Source organism: Parasteatoda tepidariorum, chromosome 5 (genome assembly GCF_043381705.1).
Source record: "Parasteatoda tepidariorum isolate YZ-2023 chromosome 5, CAS_Ptep_4.0, whole genome shotgun sequence".
Taxonomy (NCBI): domain Eukaryota; kingdom Metazoa; phylum Arthropoda; class Arachnida; order Araneae; family Theridiidae; genus Parasteatoda; species Parasteatoda tepidariorum.
In genome coordinates, this window is record NC_092208.1 from 73,685,904 (window position 1) to 73,703,722 (window position 17,819).

Sequence of the window (17,819 nt, forward strand, 5' to 3'; positions counted from 1 at the left end):
TATATATAAATCCATGTATGTACTTTATTGGCAACGATATATATTGCATTAATTGATATAAAACAAAATAAGCTACGTGCTGAAAATCTAAGTTACTGGAGAAAAGGATAGTAGGAAATTCGTAATAGGATAATAGGATGTGGATTAGTTATGTTAATATTAAAGGGAAAACAAGAAACAATTCTGTTACATCAAACAAGCTCATATTGATGCAATTAGTACTTTATCTCAATTTCACTGATTTATAAATACTCCTTAAACTGTCACCTACCAGTTTACTAAACTTCTCAATCGTGTCGGTATATGCCATTCAGTTTTGCGCATTATTTGGTTGTTGTTCAGTACTAATTAATAGATTTTTTTATTCATCCAGTACGAAGAACGGGTATCCAACTAGTTTTCATATAAAACTCTAGCTTCGACAACCAGTTTAAGAGTTATTCATTATTGCGCAAGTTTTTTTTTAAAAAAATTTCTATTATTATTTTAGTCATGTTTTTAAAGATAACTGCATTTATTCAGAAAGGTCACAGTTTCTTCTAGAAACAAACACAGAGTATTTTTAGCTTTATTCCAGATAAATTTAATATGCATAACACGCATGTGTGATTTGATAATTAGAAAAGGATGTTGCTATTGGTTAAATTTTTTTTGTTGACTTTTGGAGGAATCGATATTAAAGCTAATATCGTAAGGAATATTTTCATAATTATAAGAAGAAAAATGCGTCTTATTTTAGTAATAATGAAACGTCATATTTTTGCAATAATAAGACGTTATATAAAATTAATAAACGTTGCCAATTTAGGAAATTTTAATATGCGAAACACAAATATGAAAAAGTAATTTCAAGTAAACGTTTTTGCACATTTTAATTTATTATTTACTTCAACGCTTTAAAAGAATTTATTAAATTGTTTTCTCCTTTTCGAGAAGACGTTGTGGTAATGTGAATTTAGGAATGCGTTCTTAATAAACAAAAACAATAATACATTCCTTTTTAACTTTTTAGCTGAGAAATAATGTCTTCCGAAACTGAAGATTACTTTTCCTCTTGCTGTAAGTGTTAAAATAACTTTTCTGATAAATCTTTCAGATGTTTTTAGTTTTTTTCTTCTTTTACTTTTCTTTGAGAAGTTCGTTTTACGTTTGCCAAAACTGCTTTAAAATTCTCATATAGAACTAAATTCTTTAAAAGAAAAATCTGGCGCGTTCTCTGCGAGTATTTTGTTATTTGATTTATTTTACAATGCCTGCTCTATACTATTCTTTTTAGATTTATATTCATTTATGTTCATATTTTTGTCATGAAATAAAACAGAAGATTTATGTATCCCGTGTTTTCGTACTTCAAAGTCTAAAAAACATCAAATATGGAATGATAAATAAATTTATATACTATAACTTTTTGGTTCGACTTTTGGAAATTCCCAAATACAAATATAGAACTGTTTTGTGTAGTCTCAAACGGTTTCCTACTTTTGAAAATCATACTAAATGAAGATGATAATATGTTATTTGTCATAGATTTATTAATTGCAAATCATGTAAAATTAAAATTATTATCAATTTTAAATGAATATATTTATTATGCGTTAAAATATTCCTAAAATCTCTCTAGCGAAGTAATCTAATGCATTGTAGTGTACTTCAAAATTGCTACAACTTTATTATCCTGCAGACGTATCCACAATATTGCAATACAATCCGAACGAAAACATGATTTAATATATATATATATATATATTTGATGCAATAATTACGAGCAAAAATGTATTTTATTTTTTAATCATAAAAAAAGGCTAATAGTTACTAAAAAAATCTGTTACATTATCAGAATTGTATTTGTCCTAAAATATAAAACCCAAATTTGTTCAATTAAAAGATTCTAAAAATATTTAAAAAATATTCTGAAATTAAAATTTAAAATTTTTAAATAAAATGTATTTGGTTTGAAATGTTTTGTTTATNATCTAATGCATTGTAGTGTACTTCAAAATTGCTACAACTTTATTCTCCTGCAGACGTATAAACAATATTGCAATATTGCAATACAATCCGAACGAAAACATGATTTATATATATATATATATATATTTTATGCAATAATTACGAGCAAAAATGTAATTTGGTATTTTTTAATCATAAAAAAAGGCTAATAGTTACTAAAAAATCTGCTAGGTCATCAGAATTGTATTTGTCCTAAAATATAAAACCCAAATTTGTTCTATTAAAAGATTCTAAAAGTATTTAAAAAATATTCTGAAATTAAAATTTAAAATTTTTAAATAAAATGTATTACGTTTGAAATGTTTTGTTTATTTAAAATATTCAAAAGTTTATCAATAATTGTTTTTATAAATTTCAATGATGAATAACTGCTTTTCTTAAACCTAAATAACTGCAAATTTAAAAAATAAATATATTGTTTGGAAATAAATATATTGTGAAACATGTTTGGTCATGTAACTCAAAAAAGTCACCGGTGTCTCATGCTGTATTTCATAATCATAAGTTATTAAAATGCTAAATATAGCATTTTTCATTTTGACCTAAATATAATGCAAAATAATAAAAAAAAAGTTCGAAAAATATGCTGAATAGAAATTCTGCATCTAAGGGTTAAACCACCTTGAAAACAGTGGTTTAACAACAGTAACCGTATTCTATGAGTAACCGTACACTATAATTGGAACCTTGAGCCTACTTTTCGGAGATAGAAAATACGTAATACAACTCTTAACTTTTACATTTTCATATCTATAGTTTTTTTTACCATATTTTTCTTATTTTAAACTACGCTATATGAATTTAGTGTGTCCAAGATATTCAATTTTTCAATAGTTTGCGTAAGGTCTGCGTCACAAAACTCATTCGTTAAAAAAGTCTCATAAAAATTATTCACAATTCTGTGATAAAGAGAATTGTATTTTTTTAGTTTTTACTTTCAAGAATTGAATGCCCATATAGCTATTTAAAAGAATAGTATATTGATTGTAGGTAAAAAAGGGAAAAACAATATTTTTTTTTCTCATCCTACTGCGAAGAAATCTTCATCACAATATAGATAAGCTGGCTTAAGTTCCTTACATTATCATTGATTGAAAGTATCGGTTGTCCCTAAATCGATGTGTTAACCATCACACACATATATTTTCTACATCTTTACAGAAAGAAAAGTAATCTAACTCTGTTTTTGTAAGTAGTATTTTTTTGTGTCAGTAATTTTCCTTCGTTGTCAAGGTTGTATCCCTAAATATTCTGTTAATAATATTCAATAAATAACAAATACTTATATAAACTGATGTTAATTTACTGTACTCTGAATGGAACTCTACTTGTTTGTGTACTTGAATAAAAATATCCCTTACAAAAATATTAGGTGTTTTTAAGGTTGCTTTTAATGCTAAGGTTGATTTGAGATTCATTTGAAATTGACTTTGAAAGCTATCTTAAAAAGTCAACCTCCCAAGGTTTATAATCAAGGTGTATGAAGTTGTTTTATTCTCATTTTAGTTTGTCCATAGGTTGATATAAATCCTACCTGAGAGCAATCAGCTTAGAGAGGTTGATTTTTTATTTGAACAAGTTATTTTTTTATCTGCACTTTGAGCGAATTAGTATGTTTGAAGTGATAACAATTTTACCAAATTTCAACTAAATGTATTGCTAAGCTGTATATGAGGTTGATTTTATGAAGTATAAATGAGGTTGGAGTGCAGGTTTAATGATAAGGTTATTTTTGGTGCAAGCGCAACAGCATTTTCAACTTCAAGTGTATTTTTTACTCATATCAACCCCAAAACAATCTCAAAATCCGCTTATTTATTTATAAAGGATATGGCAGTATTCTCGAATTTTAAAAATATTCCTTTAATGAACTAATACCAATAAATGTTTACAAATAATTAATGATTAAAATAAATGTAAATTAATTAGAATAGTTAAAAATTTGATTAAAAGAATTATTTTGGGTAATTTAAACTAAGAGAATGCCCCAGTCTCATTCAAATTTCACTGCAACTGTCTAACCCTTCGAAGAAATTTTATTCAACATTTTTTTCATACTTTTTTTACTATTTTTAATTCATTTAGATCAAATTAAGTGAATAATATTACATTTAGTATTTTAATAATTTATGGTTATGAAATGGAGCATGAACACCGATGTCTTTTGTGCATCAAAGATAAAATCTTCCTCACATGGTTCACTTCCATGCAATGGTTTTTCAAACTTGCACTTAATTGCAGTTATTTAGATCTAAGTAAAAAGGCTATTCATCACTGAAATCAGGTTAATTTACAAAAAGAAAATTCTTCAAAACTTTTTGAATCTGAATGGGAAAAAAACCTGCTACTTTTTCGGGATTTTACTTTTTAGTACAAATATAATTCAGATGATCTATCATAGTTTTTTAGTAACTTTTAAACCATGATTTTAGAATTAAAAAATATTAAAATATATTTTTGCTCGTAATTATAGCGTCAGAGAAAAAAATATATAAATAAAAGGGACACCAGCGTCCTATCTGCGTAAAAAGGTTAAAGAGTAATAAATGCAAATTTGTAATAATATCTGAAAAACTGACAAATGTTTTACATTAGAGTACTTATATAACATTTTTTATGACTTTCCTAAACTTTAAAATTGAAAACAGTAAAAGCACTTAAAATTAAGCGTCATTTAAACCTGATATTTAATTAAAAAAGTTCTGAAAAATTTAGTAATGTTAAAGATATTCTACGATCAAGAATAAATTTTAAAAAAAACTATCGAGGAAGCGAAATTCATAAATTTAAATTCGAATCCAAGATGGTGAAAGAATAAGTAATTTAAAGAATACTAGGGGGCTCCGCCCCCTGCTCGCTACGATCGCCAACCCCCAGAACTGCTTCGCAGTTCCATTGCATATTGCTTCGCAATCTTATAAAAACATTTTAACAAATTTAAATTTTAAAATAAAAATGCCAGATATTGAAATCAATTACTTAATGAAATTTATACACTTCTCTGCCCCCTTCACAATTTGATTATCTTTTCTTCATGTAGCTGAGAAATTTGGAGCTGTAGCAGAGAATATATCTCAATAAGAAATGCTTTCCCGTTTAGAATTCCGCCATTCATTTCTCTGACGTCTGCCAGAGATATTTCGACGCCTGATAGCAGGCATTTTATTTAGGCAGCAGGCACTAAATAAATAAAAATAGAACTAAATAACTAAGATATCGTTTTAAATCTCAAATCAAAATAATTGTTTGTAGAAAGTTTGTTTTGGTTTGAATATTCGCACGTTTGTTTTGGTTTGAATATTCGCACGATGCCATTGCCATTCTATTGTAACGAAACAAAAAATTTATCATGAAACTAAAAATTTATCAAAGGAACTAAAGATATTGAATTCTTTTTTTAAGAAATTCAGTTCCGTTTTTTTTATCCACTCTTATTTTTGTTTATCAATCTATTAATTCAGAAATGCTTTAAATCAAACGATGCTTACGGAAACAATGCTTATGCGAACCACCCGAAAAATGATTTGCTGAATTCTCATTGGTTGAAACTAAATTATTAATTTTATTAATTAATTAAAGGAAATTTTCATAATTTAAGACCTTATTGCACATCTACATAACAATACCTTTAAAACGACACCTTATTTGTTTAATTCTGTTGCGTAGTTTGGGAGTTTTTAGCGAGACAAAATATTGCTAGCCTATTAATATATAGATATTTCTACAGCACAGTTTTTTTAAATTGTTCTTATTGTTTTTGCTTAAATAAAACTTATTATACGTGAATGAATTTTTTAAATTCGCAAGGTTTTACTGTACGAAATTAATGTTTACTAAATTGCTTCGTTTGGCTAGTTAAAATTTAAGCTAAAAGTTTTGAAAACAATTTAAATAGCAGGATAATACACTTTCGAAAAAAAATTTTTAAATCCCCACCTCTTTTAATTAATGCACTCATATTATTTCACAACATTAAAAAATTATAAAATATAGTATGAAGTATATTTTTCAACATACAGACTAAGTTTATTCTTTGAAATATAAGTTACAAGTTGTAAGCTGAAGTAATAAGTTATAAGTTGAATTTTGAGAGCTGGGGAAAATCCAAATAATATCAATAAAATATGCACTATTGAAATTAATAAATTTTTAATGAACAAAAAAGTACTATCATAACAATTCTGAAAGAATGGTATAAAATGTGAAACAGAAAGCATAGATTCTATGTAATTTTTTAATTAGCAGAACTGGTTTCTGCTAATTGATTTTTGCGAACTGCGAATTGATCTGCGAACTGCATTTTTAAAATAATTATTTTCAGCTTTTTTGGCAAAAGTTAATTAAAAGCATTAAATTTTTAAAATTTACTTGATTACGTAATATTCAAATAAAACATTATGGATTTTGAAGCTTTTATCACGAAAAAAAATTTAATACATCTTTTAGTGTTTACTGCAATATATTAACGTTTAGAAGCAGAATCTAAAGCATAAAATAAATTTAACAAATATCTGGCAAATGAACTATTTAAAATAAAAAATGTACTTTTTATACTTGTATTTCCCCATCTTTTAATTTAACGTAATATTACCCAAGGTATAAATGAACCAGTTTTAAAGAGCAATTTTATCCTCAAAATGTTTTCTTCCATGATATACATGCATCGTTCTCCTTTTTAAGTGCCCTTTGCTCCATTTTCTCTTAAGAACTAATCTTAAATGTTTAGTTTTTTCTTTTCTTTTTTAAGGGAACATTTTTCACTAGTTGAACAATTAAGATTTTTTTTGTACAGCATTTTTTATTTCGTAAATATGTCTATGTTTGCGAATAAAGTAAAATGCAATTTTATTATTTTGTTGAATACAATAGAAGAGTCAAATAAGAATAATTTCTTTCACTTTAATATTTTATCTGCCATATAAATTTTAATGGTGATAGGGCTGCATTAGCATGCAAACTTCCAATGCATTTTGTTTAAATATTATAAAGAATATATTGATTATCCCCATCTTTCTCAATTGTGATATTTTAAGTGATTACAAATTAGAACGCTTCTGTTTTCTCTCCTAGAAATAGAATAACAGAATTAAAATCAAAAATACTACTGAAATCTAATGAATCACTACCGAAGAAGGCTTGATTTAAAACACTAAAATCTGCTTGAAAGTAGAAAGAAACAGCTTTGAATTGAAAGACGATAGTTATAAATACCTCCAAGTTTCCTTAGGTAATCAAACTAGTTTTTATACTTTTGATTCAACCTTCCTCACTAGTGATTTGAAAAAATGTAAATGCGATTTACTGATTTTTAGTTCTGATCCTTATTGTGCATACCTTTTTGACTTTTTCGACAAAGGATCTTAAAATTATATATTTAGGAAGCAGATTAATGAACACCTTGATTAAAATAAGAAAAGTGTTTAAGCTATTACATCTTTACACGGTTTAACTACATGGTTTATCATAAACTTACCCTTTGAATAAAGACTGTATTAAAATGTAAAAAATGTCCGTATTTTGTATTAAAATGTAAAAAAAGGCTGCTGTCAGTGACTAGCAAAAATGTATTTCAGTCACTGATTATAAAAATGAATCTATGCTCTTGAAACAGTCATAATCTTAAAATACGGGCATGCATGTAAACTTTTTATCTTCAAATATATAACCACTGGCAGCTAATTAACGGTCATGCTCGTAAAAATTTGGGCCTTGCCGTTGACTCATGCTAGTTTTTCGTGGAAACAAAGCAAAATAGAGTGTTTTTGAATTCTGTCTGTCTTCGAATCTGTTATCTGCAGAGGAATGAAGGAGTTGCGAGTGTACAAACGTAAAGAATGTACAAAAGAGCTGGGTTCAAACCCGGGTCATTTGGGTTCATATTTTGAGGTTGTGACGACCATAGATACTCCTCTAAAGGGGGTTAGAAAGCTTTATTTGAAAATCTCAGAAATTAAAGGTCAGAGCTTCTAATCTTGCTGTCCTTTACAATTAGGTAAAAGCACTTTACAAAGAAAGTTCGTTGTGTAAAACTCTTCTACAATTACGGGACTTTATTCTAAGAAAAAGTGAATTGACCTTATAAATTAACTCTCTGAATTTCATGGGATCTTCTTAAAGTGCGCAGAATCGATAATTATAACTGAAAATAAAAATTATTCAATGTCAAGAAAATTTAATGAATACAATTATACTACACCATACAAGGTTTCTTTACATTCATATTCAGTGTGAACGGTAAATTATATCTTGTTTTCAAATGCCAAAGTTTAAGTGGATACTTTAATATAAATAACTGTACAAAATATTTCTGTACAAATGTTATATCGTAAAACAAAATGGGTAATCATTAAGTCACATATTTTACCTCGTTAACAATATTGAACTATATCAAGATAATCAATGGAAACTTTTACATCAACGTATTTAAGTAATATTTTGACTTTCAACGACCTTCAGACTGATAGAAACCGTTATCATATAGTCGAAAACTCGTTAAGTGCTCAAAACAGAAATGTATTCTAATAATATTTAAATGACTACTTTTCTAAATTTACATGAAAAGCAATTTTAGAGATGTCAATGCAACTCGGAGCTACTTCGTTCAACTATCATAATACTTCTATGTGAGCAACCAGTTTAATCAACAGTGCTTGTAAGTTCTTTTAAAGGTACTCATTATATAATGTTATGAATATTTTCTTTGAATGTTAAAATGTTAAAGAAAGTAATTCAGAATAATCCACCCAATAAAGTTAATTAACTTGCAATATAAATGAAGCAGTTTACAATGACCCTGTCATTGTAGCAGCAGTACCCGATTTAATAATTGCACCAGACATTTGTAACATTAAGTCAATTTTGCCAAATACGACTATGTTACTCTAATTGGTTGCACACTTCAATCTTTTGCATATTCACATTTATACACACTTATTAATTGCATGAATGAGATGCACTGAATCAAAATCAATAATGCACAGGTCACTAAGAGATTTTTATACACTCATGGAGCTTTTTAGCGAATATTTTGGTATCAATTTGCTCTGAAATTCAATTAATAAGTTTCTTAAGCTTTCTCCCGTTAATTCACGGTTTATAAATTGCCGACCAAAATAACTGGTTATGAAGTTATTGTTGCTTTTTTAATCTTCCTTATCCTTCAAAAATTAATTTTATTTACATTCTTGTTACTAATTAATTCTGACAAAAATAATAAATGCCTCTTTAATCTCCAGGCTATATTTTAAGCAGATGTTTGCCTGAATTAATGTTAATTACTTTCTGACATATTAATAACAACTAAATAAGCGTGTAGCGATTATTTCTTTCGCTGATAGATTTATTTTTAGAATGTAATTAAATTAATATTAAACCAATGTCTTTTAAATTTGCATATAAATTCTCGAAAATAATTAGAATTACTTTAAATTTCACTCCTTTGTCTTTATTCATTTGTAGAACTGTTTATCCTTAGTTCTAATTTATTATTTATGCATTTTTGTATAAGTATTTAAATTTTATTCAGACAAAATAAAATATTAAACCAATGTCTTTTAAATTTGCATATAAATTTTTGAAAATAATTAGAATTATTTTAAATTTCATTCCTTTGACTTTAGTCATTTGTAAAAATGCTTGTCCTTAGTTCTAATTTATTATTTATGCATTGTTGCCCAAGTATCTACATTTTATTTAGAGAAAATAAAATATTAACAATATATATTATTTAGAAATAAATTCCATCGGTCCAATCCAATCGCAGAATGGTTTTAGCGACCAGGAAATTGCATTCGTAAATGTATAAATTTAAGTCGCTTTTTCAAAGGGTGTTCCAAACTTCATTTGAATTTGAATTTTTGCACCATTTGTGCTACACTGTAAAACATTTTACTGTATTTTAACACGAAAAATGGGGATTACTATTTTACCCCAAGTTCCACTTCATTAAGCTCTAAGGATAGATCCTGGAGTAGTTAAGCACCGAGGATGTTCTTTCACATTAAAATGTATAAATACTGCAAGATATGATACACGATAATTTTACTTTTGCAATAAAATATAGGACAAGAATCATTTACTTACGATGCATAGATACAGTTTTCATAAAATAAAATTAGCTTGTTAATCAACCATACACACTGCACTGACAAAATATAAATTCGAACTAGACATAGAAAACAGTAGTGAAATATTATAAAATTACTAGTTGAATATTTTATATATACATATACTATATATATGTTGACGCCAGAAGCGCCATCTATGAAAAATTAGTGTATCTTATGAATCCGAAGAGCTCGGATGTGTGAAAACAGCGTTTCTCTAATTGACTTGTGTTAATAAAGTGGTGTTTAATTATTACAGTCNGACAAGAATCATTTACTTACGATGCATAGATACAGTTTTCATAAAATAAAATTAGTTCGTTAATCAAACATACATACTGCACTGACAAAATATAAATTCGAACTGGACATAAAAAACAGTAGAGAAATATTATAAAATTACTAGTTGAATTTTTTATATATACTATATATACAGATATGGAATCTTACCTGGTATTAAATAGGCTGTAATCAATTTGTCAAATCAATCCGACAAGAAGATTGAAATTATATGGTAAATAATTGACTATGATCTTGCCCCATTCTGCAGATACTAGAGTTTATAACTTATCTTATTTAGGCTTCAATGTTCATAATCCACCTGAAGAATTAAAAAAGTACATGACTTCAGAAATGATGTTGATAATTAAGTGAACTCACTCATTATGTGCGGCTGGAGTTTTCTTTCATCAAATATAACACTTCTAACACAAATAAAATAACAATTTACTTTTATTTTTCCAAAATTGACGGAGCACTTGAGAACGAGAGAAAAGTATCCTCTGGCCTGCTGCCAACCATGAAGAGCGTAAAAAGGAACATTCGAGTGAGTAATAAGGCAATTATAATTGAAATAAAGTAATTATTCACACAATTGTTAGAGTTTTTTAACACCAAATTTGGTTTGGTATTATACACCACAATTTCACATAAAATTTTGCAACGAAAAAGGAAAAGCAGACTGACAGTATTATGCGAAAAAAGAAACACGAGTTTCTATTACAGTACAATATTTTAGAATTGTTGTACATTTTTTCTTAAAAGAAAAGAATTTAGTAAAGAATTTCGTTCGCTTAAATCTTTTAAGCTATATTTCATACTGACAATGTTGTGAGTAAAAGCAATGGAGTAGTTAGAGGGTGCAAGAAGGGACATCTGTCCCCGGGAGCTGCTTTAGAAGAGTGCCAAATTCAAGCAATGACTGGTCGATACGAATTCCGCACCTGGTTCGCCCCGACCACAGTTCTAACGCATAATATCCTCAGTGGTAGACGGATCATGCGCTACTGTCCCCTTTCCGTCAGGCTAATCGTAGGAGGTTTTAGCGATCGGCAAATGCGGTCTAGTTCCATCAAAAAATATTCCACGAAGGCAAAGTTTCTCCCTACACTAGATTCAGGAATTCCCTGTCCGTCTGAATTGGGTACAAGATTACAAAGCTACGTAGTTGAACATTGGTTGTCGTAAACTCAAAATTGAGTAGGCTGTTCAACGACGGTAAATTACTGCCTCCTAAAAAATTTTCTTCAAATTTTAATCCAATTCACCTAAAATTTTAATAGGATGTCGATAATTATTGTAGTTTGTATCGCACGCAGGCTTTCTCTTTTCTCTTTTTTTCTTTTTCTTGTGTGGATAAACTGGTGACATATTCAATGAAAAATGTCCTTAGAAATGGTATTCAATTAATTAGTAAAAAATAATAAATGTTATCCTAAACATCTGATCGTAATCAAAACTATGTTAATATCCCACAATTTTGAATTTTAAAATATATAAAGATATAGAGTTGTGTTGTTCTCAAAAAAATATTTTTTAAAATTTCAAAATCTCATTCCATGTAACATAACGCAATCTAAATTTACGCTGTCTACTACGCAATTTAACCCAATCTAAATTTTAAAATGGTCCCGAAGTCTGAGATCACATTGCAAATGGGCGGAAAAACAGAGTTTGTCCCCGGGCGCTGTCAACCTTAGCTACGCCAAAAGAATACGCGAACATTTAAAATGAGCATAAACTATCAGTTCACTGTTTCCACGTTGCGTTAATTTTGAAATAAATTCTTTTCTCCAAAGAAAACTGTAGAAAAATAATTCCGATAATCTTATTCCAGACTTTAAAAGTACGTGTTTTGTTTTCAATATTATATTAGTTCAATTTGTTGTTGAAACTATTTATACTTCCATTTACAATTGCTTTATATGACTAATTTAACAAAAAAGGGTGATATATATGTTTATTAGGTAGATAATATGTTTATTAGGTATCTACTGAAATTTCATCTTTCGTCAAAATATTAAAAAAAAACTGTTAAAATTTAAATTTTTGTATTAAATATGAAACGTTCCATTGTCTCATTAAAATAACTGTCCCGCAGTGGACTGATTGTTAAGACACGGTTCTCAGCAGATCACCGAAGTCCAGCATCACTAGCTGCGGTCAGTGTGTGGGTGGGTGACCACTTGGATGAGTCTGCGTAGGGACCGAGGGTGTGCGATATTGGTCCTCGTTAAACTGTTCTACTGTAAAGTGCTCGATTTCGCGTGCAGGTCATCAGGCTACCGAAGCGGGGGTGCCATTCCCTCTTCAGAGGATCAAAATTGTGATGGCATGTCTTCGGATCATCCTCAGGAATGTTTCCCAGACAGTCGCCAATAGCCCATTGTGCTGCTCTAGGGCGACGTAAATGAACTACAACAACAACAAATAATTCTTGTAAAAAATAATAACCATATGCACATGACATAATCCGTTTTCTTGCACCACACTCATGTCTGAGACAGTAACATATTAAAAAAGAAATACTTGACATAATAAGTGCTGGTCGGAAATTTGAATATGTTGGGATCGGTGCTATTTTTGAAGATTGCGATAGATTCAAATATGAAAATCTTGTACTTAATATTGAATACCCATTTCTAGCAGATTTTTTTTCATTCCATGTTATTATAGTTTTGAGTAATAAAATTAATTAGTTACTTTAGAAACCATCACTTACAAAATATTTTAACAAGAAATACTTTAATCATTTTTTTTAATAAAATGAGTGTCTTAAAAATGTTGTAACTAAAAAAACCAGCCTTTATATTTAGAAAGTGACTTTTAAATGTACTGAAAAGCCCCTCAATTAAAGTTGTTACATTTTATTTCAATATATTTTTATGCTACTCTATCATTGAATAGATTAAATTAGGCATGAGTAAAAAGTTCCGGTTAACCATTAAGTAATCTGTATTTTTCTGTCTTCAAAATGTAGCAATAGTAGCTGAATGTTTAAAAATTAAGTACTGAGTGCATTTACACAATTTTCTTGCACATCAATGAATTTCTTCTTTTCGCTTCACTTCGTTTTCCTGTTTGCGTAGGAAGCTCTATTGAACTGTATCTTTTCACTTACTGGAAAGTTAGGAAAAATTAGATTTTATAGAGATATCTAAAGATTCAATTAACTTTAGAATGAAAGCTTGTTGTTCAATTTGAAAAATCATAGGAAATATATATTTTTTTCAATTCTCTAAATTAAATATTTATTAATCGAGTGTGAAAATTCCTTATCAGTTTAATTTTCAAACAAAATATTTTAAATATAACTGAGAGAAAATGTTACATTAACGAGCATGAAGTAAAGTAGTTTGAAACAATAAAGTAAAATTATTTTTAAAACTTTATTAATTTACTCTAAAGTTTAATTTAAAAAAATTGAAATATAAAAAACAATAAAATTAAATTTTAATTTTTTTTCAATTATTTTAAAACAAAATGTATTTTGATATTTATAATTTTTTTATTATTTATAATTTTTTCGTACTTTTGTATAACATGATACATAAATAAAAATACTTAATTTTTAAATTCTACAATTATTTTAATTTTAAGAGAAATAAAATATTATATTTTTAAATTTCATAAAAATTATTTTATTAAACAAGTATTAATTTTCAAAAGTTCATACAATGTTTTCAAATTTTGCAAGGAACGTGAACTGCTTGTTTTTCAACTTCATAACACTTCGTATATTATTTCGAATAGTTTTTAATCTTGCCTTAAGCTTACTTAAATGATATATTTATCCAAATTTATCACTATTATTTTTTTAAAAAATATGGCAGTATTTACTTTGTTTTCTGGGTCATAAGAAACGCAAGAAAGAGTGGTAATTTTTAAAGTAGCGTTTTAGTTATGACTGTACAATATTAATTTTTGGAAAAAAATGGTTAAGTGATAATTTATTTAAATGTTATTTTACCATATTTAAAAAAAATCCAAAAACTATAAATAAGAGGGTAATCAAACTGTGAACTGTGAGAAAAACCATCTATTAACTGCTTTCACCTAACATTTAAACAACTAGAATTTTATCTCTCAAACTAAGCCCACCTTATTAAGCCAGGCTGTTCTTTACTACTTCGAACATATATCCGTGAGGGCTAATCTGCCAGTCTCATAGATGACAAAATGGTGGTTCGAGTACAAGCATTGATACCTCAATATTTCCTTCATTCCATTGAACAAATGAAGAGTTTCCAGTATCCTGAATTATCCAATATGTGTCCTGCAATACGTATTATCTAACGAAAAGCCTAGCCCAGTTTTGAAAACATGCTAATTCAGATTTTTTGTTCCTTAAAATTTTACTGCAAAATGAACCGGCACCCTTAATGCCGGTAGTTTTTACCGTAATTCAATCCGAAATTCTTTACAGTGCAAGATGACTTATTCTGCAACATGTCAGATTACTTCAAACATTGAAAATTAGTTTTTGGTTTTAAAAATAAAATATCTCAGCACTTCTGATTTGATTCATTTTACTTCTATTTTTATGTAGGGGAGAGTGGGGTCAATTGTAACATTTTTTACTTAACTATTTTTAACTAACAAAAAATCCATGTGGTTATCAGGAAAGTACGANGCAATTATTAAGTTTTTTCTATTTTTCTCAAAATGTGAGCATTTTACAATAAAATGCTCAACGTCTTGTGTTCCTCCAATATTACAATCACGCAGATCACTGTAAGTTAAGCCAAATCTTTTTCAAATATGGCTTGAAGTTGCCGTGTCCAGTGAGAAGGGGATGCAGTGAGGAATGAAGGTGTTGAACGGTTTACTCACGTAGATCTATACAAAGATCAAGACAAAACTATTCACCCCACACCCCTATTCCAAGTGACTTTTCCTCGTAACCATGGTACCCGCTACGACGCGAGACTGGTGTCTGGAGGAGTTCTCCTGAAAGCCGCACTATGGATAGATAATTCTTATGCCTGGCATTGCTTTCTTCATCAGCAGGCAGAAAGGAACTCTAAAGATTTGAGGAGCATTTAAAGGGAAGGGAGACTGTTTTTCGAAGGTTCTGTTGTAATACGCTTTTTTTGCGATAACAATATTTCCTTCATTCCATTCAACAAATGAAGAGTTTCCTGTATTAGCCAGTGTCCTGTATTAGCCAATACGTGTCCTGCGCTCTGCAATACGTATTATCTAACAAAAAGCCAAGCTCATATGTCCAGTTAAATTTCTTTTTTACGGTTTTGAAAACATGCTAGTTCAGATTTTTTGTTCCTTAAAATTTCACTGCAAAATGAACCGGCATTCTTAGTGCCGGTAGTTTTTACCCTAATTCGATCCGAAATTTTTTACAGTGCAAAATGACTTATTCTGCAACATGTAAGATTACTTCAAACATTGAGAATTAGTTTTTGGTTTTAAAAATAAAACATCTCAGCACTTCTGATTTGATTCATTTTACTTCTATTTTTATGTACTGGAAGAGACAGTCCTTGAATTATAAGAATCAAATGTCGCTCTCTTAAAGTAAAAGATATCGAATACTGATAATCAATACTTTTACGAGAATTCAGACAGCTTTTCACAAGCCCTATAATTTAAAACAAGTTCCCGAAAGTTTATCCGAATGAAGCCGAACATTCAAAATCTTTTCCTGAATAGTTAATGGATATAATGCGGAAAGGAACTCTTGAACTAATGAAATGCATTAGTTTTACTCTTACAAAAATAATTATAAGTATCAATTTAATTACTATGCTTTATGGGGTATTTTGTAAATTCTTTTGTATTTATCGCTACGTTTAAAAAATAACGAGTATAATTATAATTGCTTTAAACTAAATGAATGACTATTCATTAAAGAACGCCCATTTTCAAGAAAAATAATATTTGAATTACTTCTAAGTTTTATAACGAAGAGTTTAAATAACAGCAAATTAATTTTTTTAACTAATAGTTAATATCCGCTTTTAGGAATCTGAGAACCTGTTTTTTTCTTTTCAGGAATTTCACTGCTGGGGATAGATATTAATTCCAACTTATCAACTACTGCAAAACATTGAAATTAATAACAAATTTCGAAAATAATTGTGAAATTCGAAAATACACTGGTGTGCAAAATTTAAGCAACAAGTGCGTTTTTCGTCATAACTCTACAAGAAATCATCCGATTGACATGAAATTTGAATATGATGTACATCATTTTGTACTTAAACGATGGTAAAAGAATAATGGCGCAGAAATGAATATAAAGCTTAAAGTAGGGTATGGCACAAAAAAAGGCTTTATTTGACATATAGTGGCGTTCCACATGATTGCCTAAAGAAGCGTAAGTACAACTGGCAGATGTTTCCTAGTATAGGATATGCCCTCCCCTTACTGTAACTGTTGCTTGGAATCGACTCTCCATGCTAAGCACCAGATTATCCAGGAGTTCTTGGGGTAAACGTCTCCATTCCTCCTTTAACGCATCTTTCAGCTGATGGGTGTTACCAGGAGGATACTGTCGTGTCGAAAGACGTCTCCCTAATGCATCCCACACATGCTCTATGAGATTTAGATCTGGAGAGTAAGCTGGCCAATCCATTCGTGTGATATCTTCACTTTCCAGTAGCACTTTAACATTGGCAGTACGGTGTGGCCGGGCATTGTCATCCATAAAAATAAAGTCTGGTTCAATGACCCCTCAGAACAGACGCACATGGGGTAGGATTACCTCATTGCAGTACCGGTCTCCAGTTATAGAACTTCGGTCAAAGATCTGAAGCTCAGTCCGCCCGTTCAACATAGTGCCACCCCAGACGACAACTCCAGGACCACCGTGACGATCTCTTTCCGGGATGTTATTGGGATGAAATCGAACTCCAACCTCTCTCCAGATCAACTCACGTTGAGAATCGCTTGTAGCACTAAAACGACTCTCATCTGTGAAGAGGACGCGACTCCATTGATGAGATGTCCAGGTTTCGTGTTCTCCGCACCACTCTAAACGGTGCCGCCGATGGCTAACTTTTAAAGGTATGCAGCGTTCAGTACGTCTAGCAAATAAGCCACCTTTGTGGATGCGTCTGGCCACTGTAAATCTTGATACTTGTCGTCCTGTGGCTATGCACAGTTGCTGAGCTATGGCATTCGCTGACTGAAAACAGTTTCTTTTCGCCTGGAGGATAATGTAACGGTCATCTCTTGGTGTTGTTTTCCTTGGACGGCCACCACCAACCTTCCGAACAGCTGTGTCAGTAGTTTTAAAGCCATTCCAAGCACGAGAAACAACACTTTTGTTGATCCCGAACTCTTCGGTGACACTGGTCACACTACGCCCCTCCTCAAGCTTCCCAATCATTCTTCCTCGTCTAAATGATTTCTTGAAGACATGTTTCACAAAACAAATCACTTGCACTTGCAGCGAATGTCTTT

The 17,819-nt window shown here is 29.6% G+C and overlaps 1 protein-coding gene across 1 annotated transcript in view; it reads left to right on the forward strand.

Moving 5' to 3' along the window:
* Positions 1-10,769, forward strand: part of LOC122269910 (uncharacterized) — a 14,280-nt gene extending 3,511 nt beyond the window's left edge. The window contains exon 2 of the mRNA XM_071181079.1: positions 10,696-10,769. Within this exon, the coding sequence (XP_071037180.1) occupies positions 10,696-10,769 (74 nt within the window). The remainder of the gene's footprint in view (positions 1-10,695) is intronic.
* The last annotated feature ends 7,050 nt before the right edge of the window (positions 10,770-17,819 follow it).